The following is a 20,058-nucleotide window of genomic DNA, read 5'->3' as shown; positions in this document are numbered from 1 at the left end:
TTATGAAAATCAGAGATGGGAAAACAATTATATGGAAAATATATCCCACCCCCCTTTCTCTAAAATTCTTGGATTAAAAATTCCAAAGACAATAAAAACACAAATCAAATGAAGCTTTTACATTTCAAGTACATTTAGTTGGTCAATCTCATACCTAACAATGGCATAAACTTGGCATTTTTTCGCACCATTGCTGGTGCTGTCTCAGACATTGTGACAATAATCTCTAGGCCTAATTGTCTCCAGGAATCCTCCAAATTACAATCCGAAACAACCTGAAAAGATGCACAAAACCCCTTTTTTAATGGCTTTCCACATTTCTTGTAATGTGATTAGAAGTAGGTTTAGCAAAACTATACTCAACCTTCAGACAGAATGGGAAAATAGTTTCCATATGGGATCTCAAAATTTTGGGAACATTTTCAGCAAGTTCAATCATGCATTTCAGCAACGCATCATCCTCCTGAGCAGTCACACTGTCATTTGTTAGCTGTCGAAAAGACATAGACTTCTCATAAATACATATACACACCAAGTCAGCAGATCTGTTGAGCAATTGATAAAACTGAAGATCTTAAAAGATTCTGTCCTTCTCTTTCAGAAACCTATCGTTATCTAGGCCCGAAACAATACAAATTAATGATGTATTGAAGACAAAATGGTCATTTGTAATATGATCATACATTCTGATAAAAAGTTTTGAATTAAAATTTACCTGTATCACTGTTGGAATGAAGTCTTTAAATTGTGTAAGTATAGAAGGAGAATTGTCATTGGCTGACAGAAAAGCTGTCAAGGCTTTAACTGCCTCAGATTGCACCTCGAAATTCCCTGTATCATTCATACACCTGGACAACATTTGTTTGATCACATCCAAGTAGTGAGCCTGCTGGTTTCCGAATATTCCAGGAACCTGACTAGAAAGAAAACAACACAATAAAAGCTCAGCATTCATCCATTTACCAACATCAAATTTTATTTGCAAGAGTTATATATTTGTGTTAATTTGCAAGGCTACCTTAATATGAAAATAAGTTTCTTGACTGTTTTTTGTATAGTGTTAACAAATTGAATGTTTGTTAAAATTTATGCCTTGTTGATTAATTGTATATTCTTCAGGGATTTTTTTAGGGTCTATAGAGGGCTGAGATTCAGCCCCATTCCCAATGCTGAAAAGCAGGTGTTTTCCCCAAAATGATGCCTAGCCTAAAAATTCCCAAATGATGGATGCTTTGATGAGAATATGCCACAAGAAGCCATCCAACCTCAGTGCCACTCTGTTGCAAAAAAATTGTGACAGTTTTTTCTCTGCCAAAGACTGGAAATCAAAGCTTGTTTAAGCCAGCCACATTGATAATAAAATATCAAATGGTTAACTTTTTGCTTGTGTTTCTTATCTATTAGTATGAAACAAATTTCCCAATTTCAATCAAACATCGTTATTTTCCCCAAACTCGAATGAAGGCCTGGCCCCTGGATTCAAGGGGTAAAAAAAAATCCCTGTTGTTTAACGTCCTTCTCGAGAATATTTCACTCATATGGAGATGTCCTTGTTGATAATTTATAATTAATAATGAATCAAGAAAATAAAGTTTAGTGAAAAATACATAATTGACAGTGAATGATAACATTGTTTTACATTACACCTCTTTACTATCTTTCTCACCCAAAAATATGGAGAGCACAACTTCGTAGACCAGCATCAGCTGAATTAGCACATTCAAACATGTACTTGAGAACCTCCGGCCATGTCATGCTGTCTTCATCATCTAATAATATCAAAGGATCTTCGATGAAGGGCATTTTATCATATTGCAGAATTTCCACTTAAGAAAACGAATCATCATTCCAAATTCAATGCTTTACTTCCCTTACTTTAAACATGAGATCAAATTTAGAATTGGGCCCAATAAACTATTTCCAAGAACAGTTTACTTTAAATCCACAGATTTAGATACCGATGAGATTCCTGGCTAACTCTGCCGCGGCATCACAGATTTTTTTGCGCACTGGCGGAGTGCCCTCCTCTTGAATGATGATCAGGATCTGTTCCTTCACTGCATTTTGAATATCAACAGGAACCTGAGGCCAAAATTCCTCAAAATTGTTTGCAAACAAACGTCGTAACAGGACAGCCCCAAGAGTCCGAACCTAAAAGGAATATGTTTAAAGTGAGAAATATGGTTTTTAACAATGCCCACATCCTTTTAACAAGAGGCCGAACCTGAAAGGAATAAGTTTGAAGTGAGAAATATTGTTTTTAACAATCCCAACATCCTTTTAAAAACAAGATGAAATATCTGCAAATATATAAAACTGCCAACATTAACTGCATGTGAACTTAATACCCATTGTAATGCTTCTACTCATAGTGTAATTGTATATACATATAGGGTACTAGTAGGAGATCAACATTAAGTTATCTTATTGCCCAGTGTAAGCAGGGATTTATCCAGCTTTTATATGTTATTACCCATTTCATATTTAAGGGGAATTTTTGAGAATTCAATCATGAACTTCCTCCAGGTGAGGGGAGGGGGACATTCTCAGATAATAACATCTAAAAATAGGTACATCAATTGACTGATTACTGAATCTTGTTTATATAAATGCAAGACTTCGATGATTATAGAAAAACACCTAGAACATACATGTATAAAATGATTTTTATAAAAATTTCCATACATCAGGGTTTGACACTAAGGCACGTCCGACCGACCGAGACTACTAAATGATAGGTCCGGTCGGGTAAAATGTTTATTTACTAGTCCGACTGGTCGTGTTAAAAATATAAACAAATTTAAGAAACTTTACTTTAAATCATAAGATATTTTATTCATAAAAAAAATAACTGTAAAGAGTTTGCGAGCAATTTTGAACCACATGATGACATAATCTCCATCTTTAGTTCTAATAAGTCGCGGTCGTAAGTGATGTTCTACGACATCTACACATTGTTAATGTGTGTAAAGTTATGTTTTGGTTAAATAGAATTATTGAATTCATTTTCATTAAAAAAAACACCAAAACAGTTCATTTGAATTGAATATAAGAAAGTGTTTATTAAACATATGTGCGGGAATGTCTATATAATCAAATATGAAATCTCGTCCTCAATGAAAGCAAAAGATGTCTCAAGAAAGAAAACAAAAGGAAAACGTTAGGTAGAAACAAAGCAGGGCTTATGAAATAGAAATTTTAAAAAAAACATTGAGGTCAATTTATTCTAAATGGATTAAAGAATTTCCGTGCCGGTAAAAATTTAAAGAAACTGAAAAAAGGGTTGAAAATAAAAGCATCAAATTGAATGACGAGATTAAAGATTTTTTTGAGACAATTAAATGCATTTTAGTTCAAACTTAACATTTTTCATTTAAATTAAGTACATGTATTTAGATATGGAGAATCTTATAAGATTTTTTTCTGGAACGTTGGTCAGGGCTAGTGGATGTAAGGTCAGGTCTAGCAAAAATCATTTTAAGTAGCCCGATTGGTCTAGTGCCCAAAAAAAGTTAATGTCAAACCCTGTACATTTTCATGTAGTTTCTACATTTCAAGGGGAATTCTTACCTGTGGAAGGGGAAATATTCATTTGTTTTCAGAGGGGGAAAGGTACCCTTTACCGGTAGTAAAAAGAATCTCAATAAATTCCTGGGAAGTAAGCAAAATCTGGTGTTCGAAATCTATTTTAAACATTTGGAAGTTTGGTAACTAAGTTACATTACCTCAAACTTCATGCATACATTCAATTATGAAAGAGAAAGTTGAAAGATGTGTACTACATGCTCACCTTGTGATTCTCAAGACCCATGGCGAATAAATAAAGAGAGGTTAACTTTAAATGTAGCAAAAAATGTGTTTTGTTTAATTTGCAAATACACCAAGTCAGAGCTGGACTATCAATGATACATAAATTTCACTGGTCATAGAACTTCTAGTCCAAGTAGAATCTAATGTGTGTTACCTCCACCAACAAATTTCTGTTTTTCAGGGCTGTCACAAGGAATGGTAATTTTGATACTGATGTTATGCCTTCATATGCTTCCTGAAAGTAGATAACATGAATCAAATCACACATCCTGTATAAACATTTCACTTCACATTATATGATTAATTTTAATATGAGTTACCCATTTTGAAAGAATTCATATTTCTTGCAATATTTTAATATAATAACCCTTTCTACTGTCTTAATTTTTTAAAGCTGTCAATCCAAAGGTTTTATATACTAAAATTAGTATTTTAATTTGGATTGGAAAAATGCCAGCATTCACGAATCAGATTTCAGTGATATTCACCTCCATACTAAAAGCCAGGTAAAAGGTAACAATATTGTTAATCAACTCAAAATCATTTTCTGGTATCAATAAATTCAGAGCTCCTATTGCTAAAATGACAAATCCAACTTGCAACTTAACAAGGGGCCCACAGGCCTTACCAGTCACCTGAGTATTAGTTACAAGTATCACTAGTCCCATGGCCTATGAAATCTAGAAAAAAAATTCTGTTTTGAATACTATATTCAACAAATGTACATGTAAAAGTTAAATGCCCTCAAAAGTGCCTATAGTGATGAAAGGCTTTACATAATATAATATACATAACATTAACACAATATGACTAATTTGAACCCATCAGGGATTTTTTAAGGGTCTGTAGAGGGCCGAAATTCGGCCCCATTCCCAATGCTAAAGAGCAGGTGTTTCCCCCCAAAATGATGCCTTAAAATTCCCAAATGATGGATGCTTTGATGAGAATATGCCATGAGGCGCCATCCAACCTTGGTGCCACTCTGTTGCAAAACATTTTTGACAGTTTTTTCTCTGCCAAAGACCGGAAATTAAAGCTTAATTTGTTTCAGCCACATTGATAATGAAATATCAAATGGTTAACTTTATAAATGTTTTTCTTATTTATTTGTATGTAACAAATTTCCCAATTTCAATCAAATATCGTTATTTTAGGGAAAGGGCTTAATAGGCTGTGCCTGTTGCCCGATCCCATTCACTTTGTGAATAAAATATAGTTTAAATTAAGTTATTTTTCCCAAACTTGAAGGCCCTGGCCCCTGGATTCAAGGGGTAAAACAATCCCTGCCCATCCAAGAGTCAATACCCTGGGGTTGCGAAATTCACAAGTTTGGTACATCCTTTTCCTAAATATGCATTTAGTTTTATACCAATATATCAGCAAACTTCAAGAAGTATATCAAATGATAAAGAAAATATAATCACTATAATTTAAAGGTATTAGGCCATCCTTAAAAAAATTGTATGTTTGCTGTAACGTGGCTCAGATTTTTCAGTGTGGGTGGGTAGGTAGATGTTTTTTTTTGAAAACCACTTACTATATTTGATTTGTAAATGAGCAAAATTGCAATGAACACTAAGACAAGATTTCAAAACTAATAACTTTACTTCAACAACTGAAATGGAGTCAAGTCTTCCATGCAGAATATGAAAAGATTACGAAAAACAGGAACCAGTATATGTTTATATTTACATTCTGTTCTATATAACACTACCAAGTAGATAATGGGTTTATGGTCTCATGAATCATTCTCTCGTGCCATTGTGACGTCACTCAAGCTAGCTATAAGCCCAAGGTTAGACATAGACAAATTTTACCATTAGTCAATCAAGAATTATTTATCAAACTTACTAAAATTTCTTATATTTAGGAGATAATGTAAATATAAATAACAACTGTCTAGTTTGGAAGGGTAACGAGTTGATAAAGCGATTAGCTCATATAGTATTTGTATGCATAAAGACCTTCACCAGCCAATTACCATGTATGCACTTCTACAATATAAACTCAAACAAAGAGTTGTTCCTTATTTGTATCGTGATAGGATATGTTTATTTTGTGTGTTTTGTGGTTTATAACATCTCACCCTTAGTAATTATACTATCTTTATTTTGTGTGTATTGTGGTTTATAACATCTCACCCTTAGTAATTATACTATCTTTATTTTGTGTGTATTGTGGTTTATAACATCTCACCCTTAGTAATTATACTATCTGACTTTGAGTGTGCCTACTGTTACACACTAAAGTACACAAGGCATGGACAGCATTCAGACTTTATAAATATACAGGTATATATAGGCAATATAGAAAGGGATTGCTATTAATACTAGTGTCTTCACAACAGATACTGAAATAAAGTTGTCTATATATTTAAATGTTTAGATTTCTTCCATTTTGAAAACCTGTGAATCGTGGTTTGTCAACCAAAATCTAGACACCTTTAAAGTACTTGGTGGCTGCACTGAAACGTCGAATGCATTTCTGCAAGGCCAAGTTTTAACTTCATGCAATTGGGGCTGCTGGTAACCAAAATCCCTTACAGTGGGTATCATTTAAATTTTTTGTCAAAGTCCGTTAAAACACTAACTGATCATATGGACATGCATGATATGTAGAATCAGCGTGTGGGTTGGCATGAACTGATGACCTCCGAGGTCATTGCAAATCAAAGATAACAAGCAGGAATTACTGTCAGGAAGACAATGATTCATGAATTGATATAATTTACTGATACGACAAGTTTATGAAGTATATCTAATCACACATGTTATTCAACTTGTTCTTTTATTTTTCAATCTATTTACTGTCATTTACAGTATGCATTGCTTTAAATTGACGGTCACAGCAAACGTGACCATGGACTTGTCCACCATGTTAGATTTTTTTTTTTTGAATCTCGATCTCAATCAAAAATAAAAACTTTCAGAGAAGCCATAAAAAAAATTGAGTCGCGGTGTTTTGAGTGGGTCGGTCGCGTTACAGCAAACATACAATTTTTTAAGGATGGCCTTATCTAAACGTTTTACACATATATACACTGTATATACCAAATTTGGCCCCTCCCTGGAGTCAGAACCTCTACCCTGGAGATAATGAAATTTATAAATTTGGCAGAAGTCTTCCTGATCTACACCACTACACATTTAGTTTTTCTTAAACATGTGCCATTGTAGAAAAGATAATTTTTGAAAATTGGTCAATTTTTGCCCCACCCCATAGGTCCAAGGGGTACAGGGATCCAGAAATGTCAACTGTCCTCATATTAACAATTTTTCACACGAGAGAAATGGTAGATGATGTTTGACAGTTAATTATAGCCAATAAATGGACCTAATTTCCAGTTTACCTCGATGATGCAAGAAGCAAGACCTTGACAGAGTTGCCTCTAAATGGTAGGGGGTCTAATTATCATATTTTATTATATAGCTAATAAATAGTCTAATATAAAATCTGCGGAAAATCTAGAGAATGTTATCGTTCAATATCCTGAGAATTTATTGAACGCTAACATTTCATTGCGTACATTGTATGCTCCCGAAACATTCCGAGTATGAGCGTTCAATATTGACGTTACCGTAACGACGTAAACAAGCCAAAATGGCAGACGACGGTCCTCCGAATCTGACAGAGCCAGTATTTGATATTTACTTAAGCAAAATGTTTCACTGTACATAAATTATGTCCCCATTTACAAAATCAGTTTGCTTCATGCATTAATGACGGGTTAAATATTGAACAGTTAAGAAATGCATGCTGTTATTGCACACTGCCAATATTGATGAATTCTCGTCTATTTTGGAGTAGTTTGAGTGAAAAGGGATATAATTTAACAACTAAATACTTTAGCTATATAATAAAAGGGTTACTGAACTTATATAGGTGAATATTGGCACTCGTTGGCTGTCAAAATGCACTCACAAGCTCGCGCATTTTCACAGCCAACTCGTGCCAATATTCACCAATATAAGTTCAATAACCCTATAATATCGAACTTTTCGCCAAAAATTGCAAGTGATGCAGCTGGTAAAAAAGAAAACCAAGATGGCAGCATGATATATACCTGGTGAATATTTTGCTTATAGGAAGATTATTATTTAAAATGTCAAGTGCCTGTGCTGCCTGAAAATATGTTATATAGCACAAACTTGTCAACTTGTCAAAGTATCAAAATATTTTGAAACATAAATATAACTCAAAAGCACAATAAACTTATTTACTAACTTATTAGTTACAAGTTGTTTCATTCAGGGGCAAATCAACTTGGGGTGAAATCACTTTCGGGGCGAAACGTCTTTTGAAAGATTGGGCGTAAAATGTCCTGTTCTCCTGTACAGAATAGTTAAGATTTAAAATATAATGCAGAAAGGTAGCTCCAGTAAATCTTATTTTGAATTTGGTGCTAAATCTGTAGAACTTTAAATATGGTATTAATATACAACATTTTTGCTTTAAATCTACAAATTGTATAACACATACCCCATATCAATATTCGTGCAGTCTGGCTTTATTCTTTTAAAACAAAAATTAGTTTGCAAATGTTGGTTTATCGGCCTTCCAAAATTATACTATTTTACAATACTGTATAGGTGTATTTCATATTATCAGTCAAAATTAGATAATTTATATGTTAATTGACACTGCTTTCTGTTACAATTTACAAACTATCATCAGAATCAGTTTGTCACATCATGATTCATGTGCTTAGGGGATGGGGAGGGGGGGGGGGGGGGTGACCGGAAGTGCAAATCAAAAATAAATTTACTAACTTGCATTCCTACTGGGTTCACTTTAACTAAATGGTCAATATAGACTATAACTCAAATACATGTAGCTCACTACCGACACTAAATTAAGACACAACCGTACGTCTTATCTTATTAACCAAAGTGTCAAAAGACCTTGCTTGACAGTCTCCATTCATTTCCACGTGGTATGAGGCATGTCGAGTCTTCTCCTACATTACACAATCACAACTCAACCTACTTTCAGACAGACTAGCGATACTAGTAGTACGTTACCTCTGCTTTCACTCTGATGCTGTTATCTGGATTCAGTAATGTGTTTAACAACGTTTCGAACTGAATCTGATCGTCGGCCATCTTCTCTCTCAGGGGTATACAATTAGCATGACCTTTAACCTTGTAATTCCCGCCTTATTTTTAAATCAGTTATTTCCCTTTAACTGGAGTTGGAAGTGAAATCTAAAAAACAAAAAAGAAAATAAGAAAAAGAACTTGGAATTACCACAACTACTATGATTAAGTATCATTACGTTCGAAAAAACACTTCAAAACAGTTCAAAACATTTGGCGATCTAAACTACAAACTCTTCTTCGCAGGACAGGAGTTTTCGGTCCAGCGGAGTGGACCGAAAACCCTTGGCTTGCGAAGATGCATGTACCTTAGAATGATGATCAAGATATGCGAACAGACCGTGCTTATTTCATAGACTTCGTAAGGTATGCTATTTCATAATGATAGTAATGATGTAATAATAATATGTTATAAAACAGCTACGAAATGAACATGTCATATTGCATTGTTTGTCTATAGAACAGTTTACCATTTTTTGTATTCTCTCTATATATATTTTTTTCCCAATGGTAATTATGTGTTACATGTATTATATTATAAGGAGAAGAACTTGTAAGTTTTACGAACTTGCTTCTGATCCTTTTGTATATATCATATACAATAAAATACGTTCAAATCAAATCAATTGTAACATTTAATCAATGCTGAAATATGGGGTCTGGAAAACTTTAATCATATAAATGACTATGTTTTAACGGTGATAAAATATCACTTTCCTCCCGCCTCATTTGAAAAGGAAAGAGTTTTGTCTTCAACTGCTAGAACACAATCACAGAAAGAAGAGATTTTAAAACTGTGGAAATAAGTAGTATCTGACAACCGTTACAGACAATGGTAAATTTACATGATATTCTGAACTTGTTACCCTTCTTGCCGTGCGGCCCAGATCACTCCCTGCTCAAAGACCGCACGCTCAGAGCATGTGGGCCTAAATTTTACATCCCTTCACTGGCACTGTCGACGTCTCCATATATTCATGGGTGAAAAATTCTCGAGTGGGACGTTAAACAACATAACCGGATCATTTACATGTTCTAACCAGGGGCGAATTCAGGAATTGTGGTTACGGGGCGTCACTTTATGGGGCAGGGGGTCTGGGGCCGCCTTGAAGCTCCCAGTGAGTCCAAGGCGAAGCCCTGGTGGGGGGCCAGGGGGCGAAGCCACCGGAAGCTCCTGGATTTTTACAGATTTTATAGGGCTTGAAATATGTCTCCTATTCAAGTCATTTGTACTAAATTTTCTATCATTTTTGATAGGGTGAAATTAGTCAAATGACGCAAATTATAAGAGGTTTTGGAAAAAATTAAGTTCTCCCAATAAAGTAATTCAAGAAATCAAAAGATTTTGTAATTTTTTTTCTCCGGGAGTGGAAGAAATTATTGCTTCTTTTATCGTTTAGTGCATTTTTCTAAACAAGATACCGACCAATCTCGTAACTCATGTAAGGAACACAAAGTAAATAATTGGGCAAATACAGACCCCTGGATATACCACGGGTGGGATCAGATGTCTAGGAGGGGTAAACATCCCTTGTCGACCGGTCACACCCGCCGTGAGACTACATCACCATCAGGCAAACGGAGCAATCCGCAGGACTCTACTTCAGATTAATCAGTGCGCCAAGAACGGCCCAACAATAAGCATAAAACACGTCAGACAGCATAGTATGATTATCTTGTTGATTTTGCCAGTATCTATTAGTTTTTTGTGTCTCTGCGAATAGACAGAAATTTATCCAAACATAATTATTATGAGGCAAATTTAAACAAAATCAGTAATGAATCTTAAGTATGTACAACTTGTCTCCGCTAATGGAATTCCCTTGAAAAGTTCTCTTAAAAAGATTAATTTGTGACCTTGGAGTAACCTTGACAAAAAAACCAACAAAGTGAATAGTGTGTCTATTTTTCTGCGTGTCAAAAAATGTACATATTCTATAGTTGCTGCATACAAAATATCACATCTGAACGCGTCTGGGATGAATATGAGAAGGACGATTAGTCACAGGCACTTGTTTCTGTAAATACAGCTATGACGTGTGTACTAAGAATGAACACTTAATTCTTATGCAGACGTCAAAGCTTTATTTACAGAAACAAATGCCTGTGCGATTGACAAGCAAATTAATGTCTTTCGTCGCTTCGATTCGGATCTTTTGTCGATTCAGATATTGGCGCGTGGGGGTCTTTTTCGTCGTGGGAAACCGGACAACCGGGGGGGGGGGGTACTTGCGTGTCCTAGTGGGTGACGATCCACCTTCTCACATACAACCACTGCTGATCGAACCCAGGTCGACGTGACGAAAATTTAAGCGAGTGCATTAATCACTTTGCCACCCAAACGACATATATATAGTTAGGCCTATATAAGATCAAACTGCGATTTAATAGTCTATTTATTTGTACTTTTATTTATCTATTTATTTTTGTGTGAAAAAGATCCAAACAGTGCAATAAACAGATCTAGCATATCACTGCCTTATTAATTCATAATCACGGTCTTATTCATAATCAAACACTGATAGAATCATATCACTGCCTTATTAATTCATAACCACGGTCTTATTCATAATCAAACACTGCCACAATTATATCATGGTCTTATTCATAATCAAACACTGCCACAATTATATCATGGTCTTATTCATAATCAAACACTGCCACAATCATATCACGGTCTTATTCATAATCAAACACTGCCACAATTATATAGCACGGTTTTATTCATAATCAAACACTGATAGAATCACTACATTATTTCAAGTCACGATTTTCATATGTATACCAGTAGCGGATTTAATGGAGGGCATAGCCGATACCCCCTCCCTCTAAACATTTCAAATTGAAGGTAAATCGTGGTTTTTAGAAAAATTTAAACGATAAAAGATGCAATGATTTCTTCCACTCTCGGAGTAATAAGTGACAAAATCTTTTGTTTTATTGAATTAGTTTTATTGAGAGAACTTACATTTCTTTCCCAAAACCATTAAAATTTGTGTCATTTTATGGTTCTGGAGAAGAAGTCGAAAATGAGCAAAATTTGTACAGACGGACAGACAGACGAACAGACAACGGAAAACAGGCGATCAGAAAAGCTTACTTGAACTTTCAGTTCAGGTGAGATAAAAACAAGTCTATCTAAGATCAGGAAAAAAACTAGGTAATAAGGTATGGGGGTGGATGCGGGTGGAATGATTCAATGATCATGATCCATGCCCAAATGCCTGTGATTTGTACTTGTGTCTCTCTCTCTCTCTCTCTCTCTCTCTCTCTCTCTCTCTATATATATATATATATATATATTCCGACAAAATTAAATGTAACACAGAGAAATGACAAAAATAAAAGTAGTATATTTTTTGTGGAATGTAATGGAATTATTGACAATCCGAGTTAGTCTCGGCAATATCTTACTATACAAAATTGACTTATTCTAAAGCATATACAGGGGCAGGTCCAGGAATAGTGATTAGGGGGCATAACTTTATGAGGAAGGGGGTCTGGAGGGCCGCCTCGCGGCCCCAGTGGGTACAGGGCGAAGCCCTAGTGAAGGTTCAGGGGCCAAGCCCCCGGAAGCTCCTGGATTTTACAGATTTTATAGGGCTTGAATTCGAAATATGTCTCCTATATAGTCATTTTCACTATTTTCTGTCATTTTTAATAAGGTGAAATTAATAAAATGACGCAAATTTTAATGGTTTTAGGGGGAAAAAATGCAAGTTCTCCCAATAAAAGTAATTCAACAACACCGAATCCAGAACGTTTCTTATTGATATGATTTAGTGTGACCCTGCTCAGTAACTCTTGAAAATATTGTCATTTATTTTCATGTAAAACTGATTTTATATCTAAACCAATCCCAGTCAAACATGAATCTGCACTACAGTGGAATACTTACATATTGATATATATCTAATCAGTATTCCTGATAAGAAATGTAAATCCCTGATCCCCTATTGAGGCTCCATCTTAACCCTCTCCCGCATGATTTGAAGAACACTTATTCTGTAGTACCCGATTATGCGTGTACATTAACAATGACAAACAATGGCCATGCCGGTCTTGAGAAGAAGATATTTTTCAAAACTTCCCTTAGATATTGCCACGTGAAACTTTCATATTGTAGTCCCATCCTACCCTCGTGGCCATGGTTTGAATAAATTGAAATTGCCTGAGAATGCTTGCTTGTTGATATGATTAACCATGGTCCTGCTTGCATGCCTTACAAAGAAGGTATGTAGAGATTGTGTCCTATAAACTCCCTTGACACATTTTGTTCCGGGGGGCGGGGGGGGGGGGGGCATGGTTCGAAAAAGCATCGAATCTATACTTCCATAGGATGCTTGGGGGGGGGGGGGGGGCATGGTTCGAAAAAGCATCGAATCTATACTTCCATAGGATGCTTGGATATTAATAACGACTAATCGGCCCTGTTGTTCTTAAGGAGATTTTAAAAGAATTTTTATATACCCTCACGTAAAACCTCTATCCTCATTTGTAGACTCACTTGCGGCATGATTTGAACAAAGATAAATCTGCACTATCCATTGATGCTTGCGTATTAATATGACATGACAGTGTTGCTCTTGAGAATAAAATTTAGATTATTTTCATGTTTATTCCCATCAAAAAACCTGCGTCCCCCTATTTTGTTCACAGGAGGGGGGCCATGGTTTGAAATTTGTCCCGTATATCCCCAGATAGAACGTGGATCCCCTATTGTGGTCTCATATCCTACCGATTTGAACAATTTTGAATCTCCACTCATTAAGGAAGTTTTCATCAAAGTTTTGGGTTTTCCCCTCTGGTCCAGTGGTTCTTGCGAAGATTATCTTAGAAGAAGTTACCATATTTTTTAGTTCTCAATTCTATCTACTTTGAAAAGGATCTAACCCTTCATTTGAACAGTTTTGAATCCCCTTTACCCAAGAATAGTTTATCGTAAGTTTAGTTGAAATTGGCTCCGTGACTCACGGCTGGTGAAGTAAAAATGCGAATGCTAGTAGTTTACGGACAGACATACGGACGACGGACAAATGGTGGTTCATTTATGAGGCGGGTTTTAGCATAGTCAGTGAAATCACAATCCTTGCGATGTTACATAGAAAGCGATCCTACGAAACGAGTTGAAGTAAGTTTTGGCGTGCTTTAGACGGTCTCATGGCACCCCTTCCCACTTTTCTGAAAGTTTTATATATTCACGCTGTAGAGAATTGTATAACATGCACCCGTAATCCCTCCAATAGTCAGTATTGCTGTCAACCTTGAAGCACCCCAAGGGAAACTTATATAAACACACGATATCGTTGAACAATCACTATAGTGCGACCCATATTTTGTCCCCGAAATAATGGAACCTCACTGCACCGATAGACATGTTTTAGAATTTGTTTGGGACAGTTTGTAAACTAATGAGTTACTTAATTCATGATTCTTACATTTCTATTCATGTTTTTATTTACATTATTTACAAGGTCATTCTTTTCGTAATTAAAGTTATGCTAAATATCTAAACTCACTCATTGGGCCTTTTTAATCCAGTTGTATAAAGAGCTATATTGTCATCCTTGTGCATTTATGTTTATCAATGACTTGACCTATTTATGCAGCTTTATTATGTTACATGCAGTGTGCGCCTCCTTGATCGACTATATCCCCCACCTCCTTAAAAAAAGAAGAAATATGTTATATGTTTTAAAAAACGCTGAAATATATAATTTATTTTGTCTGAACTCAGTAATGTCAGGTAGCCCCCACCATGGTTTCACTAGAGGCTTCAAGACAGACGCCAAGCCTTTTACGGTGCCCTCGTTGAGAATTGTCTGGATACGCCATTGACGTGCATGATGTTCAGGTGTTGCTTATTTTGGTACACATTGTACAACTATAGGTATGATATATATAGTTCTTCCCATTAAGTATTACGAGAGAGAGAGAGAGAGAGAGAGAGAGAGAGAGAGAGAGAGAGAGAGAGAGAGAGAGATTGGTTAACAAATTGCATGCAAGTTTTTGCAATTGCAATCACAGCTGCCTGTGGACATGATCATATGTATCACCCAACCCCACCCACTCACCTTCTAGTTTACCAATAAACATAAAAATACCATTATTTTGCACCTATTTAGTATTTTCTCCAAAGGGTGCATTCCTCCAAACATAGAATGGGTGCAAAATAATGACCTTTTTCGTTTATCAAGGCATTGATATATTTTTTTGAAAATGAAAATGGTTACAGTTATATACAGTACTTGGCCACAACCCCCCCCCCCCCCAATAAAATCATACAAAACCATATATTTTCAAACAATTTTCCTGCACTCATTTCTTGATCAATTTTGGTGAATTAAAGCACTGATCTCGGACTTGTGTTCACAGTATAATCTAAACAGAAGGTAATTATATCATAATCTATTGTAAAGATATGAAGGATTTTTTAATACGAAGTTTGATTTAAGAGTACTTACTCTTTATAAGTATATGTAATTTTGGAATTAAAAAAAATCAACATAATGAATAAAATGTTATCTCTTTGCAATATTTCATATCGCTACATTTTTTTCTTCTAAATCATGACAATTACTTATATATATATATATATATATATATATATATATATATATATACTATACTATACTATACTATAATATAATATATATAATTGTATTGTTATTATAGGCTACAAAGAATATATATTTACACAATAATAACATATATGAGAAAGACATCAATAACAATTTGTAAACACGAAATAAAGCATGCGTCTCAAATCATGTAAAGACCATATTTCTTAAAAGGTTGAGGATAAGCCTCTTTAAGGTGTGGGATCTGAACAAAAGGGGGGTAGTGAAGCCACCCGTGTATAAATTTAGAAACAGACTATATTGCAAAGGGAAGTCACTCTGTTCCTATCGCGATCAAAACATTTATGTGCGAATAGGAGTTGAGAGTAGGTGCAGTTTTCGTAGGAGAGATCGAAAGATCAGATGTTATGGAATCATCTTTGACTGCTTTGTCCACCAGGACTAGGTTAACGACTCCCTGAGGTTTTAATTGAACTCGTCTCTCTCTCAAATGGAAAACTTGAAATTTATTCTTGACTGGACTTGGAAAGACTGAATTTGGAATTGTCAACTTCGGCTTCGCGATTTATTCTAAAAGGAATGGCGAGTGCGAAAGTTTCCAAAGCGCGTCTCAGATCTTCTGTTAAGAAGGATGTGACGGAAGCAGACGGAAAACCTTCCCCTAATATTAATAATTACGACCTTCTGAGTACCGTGGGTAAGTAATTTTTCTTAACAAGTAACATGGAAGTGAAGTGTTGGCGGATCCAAATTTTATGTAGTAGGAATTAAGAATGTGATACTGAGAGAGAGAGAGAGAGAGAGAGAGAGAGAGAGTGTGTGTGTGTGTGTGTGTGCATAACTGATTAATTCAGAAATGAACATTCAAAACACTGCCTGTGAAAAGGGAGCATGCATGTACATCAAGATTTTCTTAGTCCAAATAAATATCATAAATTGAAAAGATTCCATTTATGTATATTAAATCAGTACATGTATTGCATGATGTGTTACAGATGATAATTACAAACATTTTAATCAGCAGATTATTTATAATTCTATCTGTTTAAACCAAAAATAAATTGGTAAAGTGTTATCACAGCTTTTAAAAATGTAGAGACATGCAAACAAAAAATGTGCGAAACACCAGAATCAATTAATACTAGACCTAGTACTTATATACCAAACACCAGAATCAATTAATAAAGACCTAATGATATCTCTTTATGGAGACTTGTCTTTACTTGTTTCTGGTTTCCTTTGTTTGCGGAATGAATTGTTTTTTTCAATGGAGAATGTCCATTTTCTGTCCCACACTTACAAGTGTACAGTACATCGATCTTAGTATTTGAAATTTCAGTATTTGATTTATTTGTTCGCACATCACACAAGGATTTATATTATTGAATTGAATAAAGTAATGAATACTTATCGTGATCAACCTTTTGTACTTTTATCATCTTCTCATAGATCATAATTTAACAGACTTTGCCAAATGATTCAAGTGGATTTTGTTTTAAATTATATATATAAAAAGACTTATTCATTTGGGACTTGATTTAAATTACATGCAGGGAATCTGTTGGATACATATATTGTGACAGAGATAGACCATGCAGGCATATCCTGATTTTCAGATTCTGGGCATGACATATACATGACAGTTTGATTATCAATGTCGAGTTAAACTTCAGAGTTAAAATATAAAATGAATTCATTGCCAAGAGGTTCTTTTGACAGTGCATTACAACCTAACCCAGTGTATTTACTTCAAACAATGATCATGGTTCTATTTGACCAAGTTGTCTTTTGTTCAATTATACAGCTAATGTTCAACAGAGTATTTAAATAATGAAATGCAATAGGATAGATATACCCTAGTATATATTGAAGTACATGGTTTAAATAATTATTTGCTTGAAATTTTCTTCAGTTTAGGGAAATTTAAACATTTCAAGACTGGAAGAAAATGTTGGCTTTAGCAATCCCTCGTGAATGACTGGGTATATTATATGCCTCAGCTCTGTAGGTCAGGAGAAAATTAGTCCTATACAACCTGAAACTAATTGCTTCAGATCTATATTTGCAACTAAAGGATTGAATTCTAAAGGTCTTAACTACTGTTATTGTTACATGACAGATATATTTTGTCATGACTTTTGAAATATTTTGTGACACTCTAATCCCCCCCCCCCATAGTTTTTTAACGTTGCATCTTGCTTATGGAAACATATCAGACAACAGTAGGGCCTATGTTATAAAATGGTTTATATGACATCAAAGCCCTGACCTTTCTCAGATAGCTGAAATGTTCAGGGTTTTGATAAAAATATGTGGAAGGTAATAATAATAAATTCTTTATTTAGACAGGATAGCACAATCAGTACAAATGACTAGTTTACATTGTGGTCCTGTATAACACATTCACAGACAGATAAATGAGAGAATAGAAAAATAGATAACATAATATAAAATATATACATAAAATATACACACAATATCACTGGGGAAAAAATAAACATATACATATATCTATATATCACTTATTTGAGTAATAATGCTGCAAATATGCTGATTTAAAAGATTGCTGTGAATGACCTCCCGACATAGACATAATGAACATGCTCTCCACAACTTCCAAAGGCTTTCAATTATCACCAAATTGAGGTTAAATTACTGTGAGCCATGTACATAATGTCTTTATCCTTTCTGACAGTTCAAAATCAAACATTTTTAGTAGACAAGAGGAATATCATATTCTGTGAACAGTTGACAGTATTATGCCTGACACTGCAGTGCTCATCTGCCTTTGGTTGACAGTGGCCAGATAACTTAGTCCGAAGAGCACCTAACTATCTAGAGATTCAGGGGACCAGGGTTTGAATCTTAGTCTGGTTTGATGGGGGGGGGGGGGGGGGGGGGGTGTCTGCCAGTGGATGGGTGTCTCTGAGGCTAAAGATCTTTAAAGAGGGGAGATATATAAGGTGGTCAACTTGGTTCAATCACCAACAGCCAAATAGCTCTTTATCAGTGAAGTACGAGAGATTCAGGGGGCCCGGGTTTGAATCCAGGTCTGGTTTGCCATATGATTTTATTTCTTCCTGTTACTAGTTACCTTTACCTAATTAATAGGTTACATATCAACTCAGTGCCAAGTAGGACATCAGGCTGCTAGACTCCTCATGTCTATTTCCTGAGCAGCAGTTTGCAACAGTCTTTCCACCTACACCATTCTGCTATCAGCTCTGGTTTTAGTCATTCCCTATTCTCTTTATTCCATTCTTTACTTGAAATGTTCCAAGTGAATCTACATCTTTGTCAATTCTCACCATGTTGATAGATATGACCATACATATTGAAAGTATATGGAGATGCTGAGTATATTTTAAAACAGGTCACTAAAAACTGTTTAGAAGGTCAGATACGGCTGAGGTTAGATGAAGAGCTCTCTCTCCCCCCTCTCTCTCCCCCTCTCTCTCTTATGCATTCAGTCCATAGAGAAATGATATATATATACATGCCCTGCACAATATGATTTTTTCATGGGCCCAAAACATTTTCCATTGATGAATTGTCTTTCAGTTATGGATAACTTGTAACCTTTTAAGAACACTGCTTTATATACAGTGGTAAAAAGATAAAACTTGTAGAAATGCTTACTTTTGATGATTGATGCTCCAGGTAGCATAATCAATGGGGGAAAAACTTTGAAAGTATTTACAAAGCAAATGCTGACATATGCCCCCATAAATCTGCAGCAGTCTATTAATTATTACATGCATACATTGTTTGATATTGTATTTTTTTCTGGAAAATGAAAATCCTACCAGATAGATAATAAATGAAAAGCAAGACAGTTGGAAAATCACTAAAAGGAAGATAAAAGTGATCTCTTCCTGAGCAAAAATATGAAGCCAGTGTATACACAGGTGAACTTGTTTTTACAGAGAATGAGTCATTCTGCGGCAGGGGTCACTTCCAGAAGTGCCTGTACCCCATAACTCCTCGCAGAGGGCTAATTTTAGTAATCTGTTGCCAGGTAAACAAGACAGTAAGCTCATTATGCTGAGATCAGCTTCCATTTTTACCCATGCTTTTATAATCTGTCCAAGATAAAATCATTCCTGTGTTGCTGAAGCAAAAGGTCATGGAAATAGTAATAGGTCAGACTTTTGTTGCATGTGGCATTGGTTTCAAGGTTCAGATATATCTGTCATGGTTTTTGTGATGGGGGTGGGGAGCAGTGGGGATGAGATAATCATATAAAGCTTGATATTACAATACACATGCATGTCATATGTAGTTATTAATAAGTGGTTATCGTCATTGTATCTGGTCATGAAATGGATTACGCAATAACGAGGGCATCATGAGCGACTGATTTATATAGAATAGATATATATATATATATATGTGTGTGTATAGTAAATAGTCAATGTACTTGATAACTTGAAAAGCACCTGCTCTCACTATGTATGTTGTTTTATAGCATCTGAAATTGAGGTCAGCTTCTACTAGGGATTCAACAAAAACATAGTTTGAAACTCGTGATAAATACATGTACTTGTATTACATGTCTAGAACATATCACC

The 20,058-nt window shown here is 35.1% G+C and overlaps 2 protein-coding genes across 2 annotated transcripts in view; one reads left to right on the top strand and one right to left on the bottom strand.

The window, feature by feature from the left end:
* LOC125658285 (importin-5-like) overlaps positions 1 to 8,986 on the bottom strand; it is a 32,555-nt gene extending 23,569 nt beyond the window's left edge. The window contains exons 1-7 of the mRNA XM_048889499.2: positions 8,832 to 8,986; positions 3,965 to 4,045; positions 1,959 to 2,151; positions 1,667 to 1,769; positions 716 to 917; positions 365 to 490; positions 155 to 275 (exon numbers count right to left, since the gene is read on the bottom strand). Of these exons, the coding sequence (XP_048745456.2) occupies positions 155 to 275; positions 365 to 490; positions 716 to 917; positions 1,667 to 1,769; positions 1,959 to 2,151; positions 3,965 to 4,045; positions 8,832 to 8,912 (907 nt within the window). The 5' untranslated portion in view covers positions 8,913 to 8,986. The remainder of the gene's footprint in view (positions 1 to 154; positions 276 to 364; positions 491 to 715; positions 918 to 1,666; positions 1,770 to 1,958; positions 2,152 to 3,964; positions 4,046 to 8,831) is intronic.
* Positions 8,987 to 15,802: 6,816 nt separating this feature from the next.
* Positions 15,803 to 20,058, top strand: part of LOC125658506 (cAMP-dependent protein kinase catalytic subunit 3-like) — a 29,473-nt gene continuing 25,217 nt past the window's right edge. The window contains exon 1 of the mRNA XM_048889782.2: positions 15,803 to 16,184. Within this exon, the coding sequence (XP_048745739.2) occupies positions 16,067 to 16,184 (118 nt within the window). The 5' untranslated portion in view covers positions 15,803 to 16,066. The remainder of the gene's footprint in view (positions 16,185 to 20,058) is intronic.

This window comes from Ostrea edulis, chromosome 9, assembly GCF_947568905.1.
Source record: "Ostrea edulis chromosome 9, xbOstEdul1.1, whole genome shotgun sequence".
NCBI classification, from domain to species: domain Eukaryota; kingdom Metazoa; phylum Mollusca; class Bivalvia; order Ostreida; family Ostreidae; genus Ostrea; species Ostrea edulis.
Note: the sequence above shows the minus strand (reverse complement) of the source record. Positions and strands in the feature narration are given on the sequence as shown.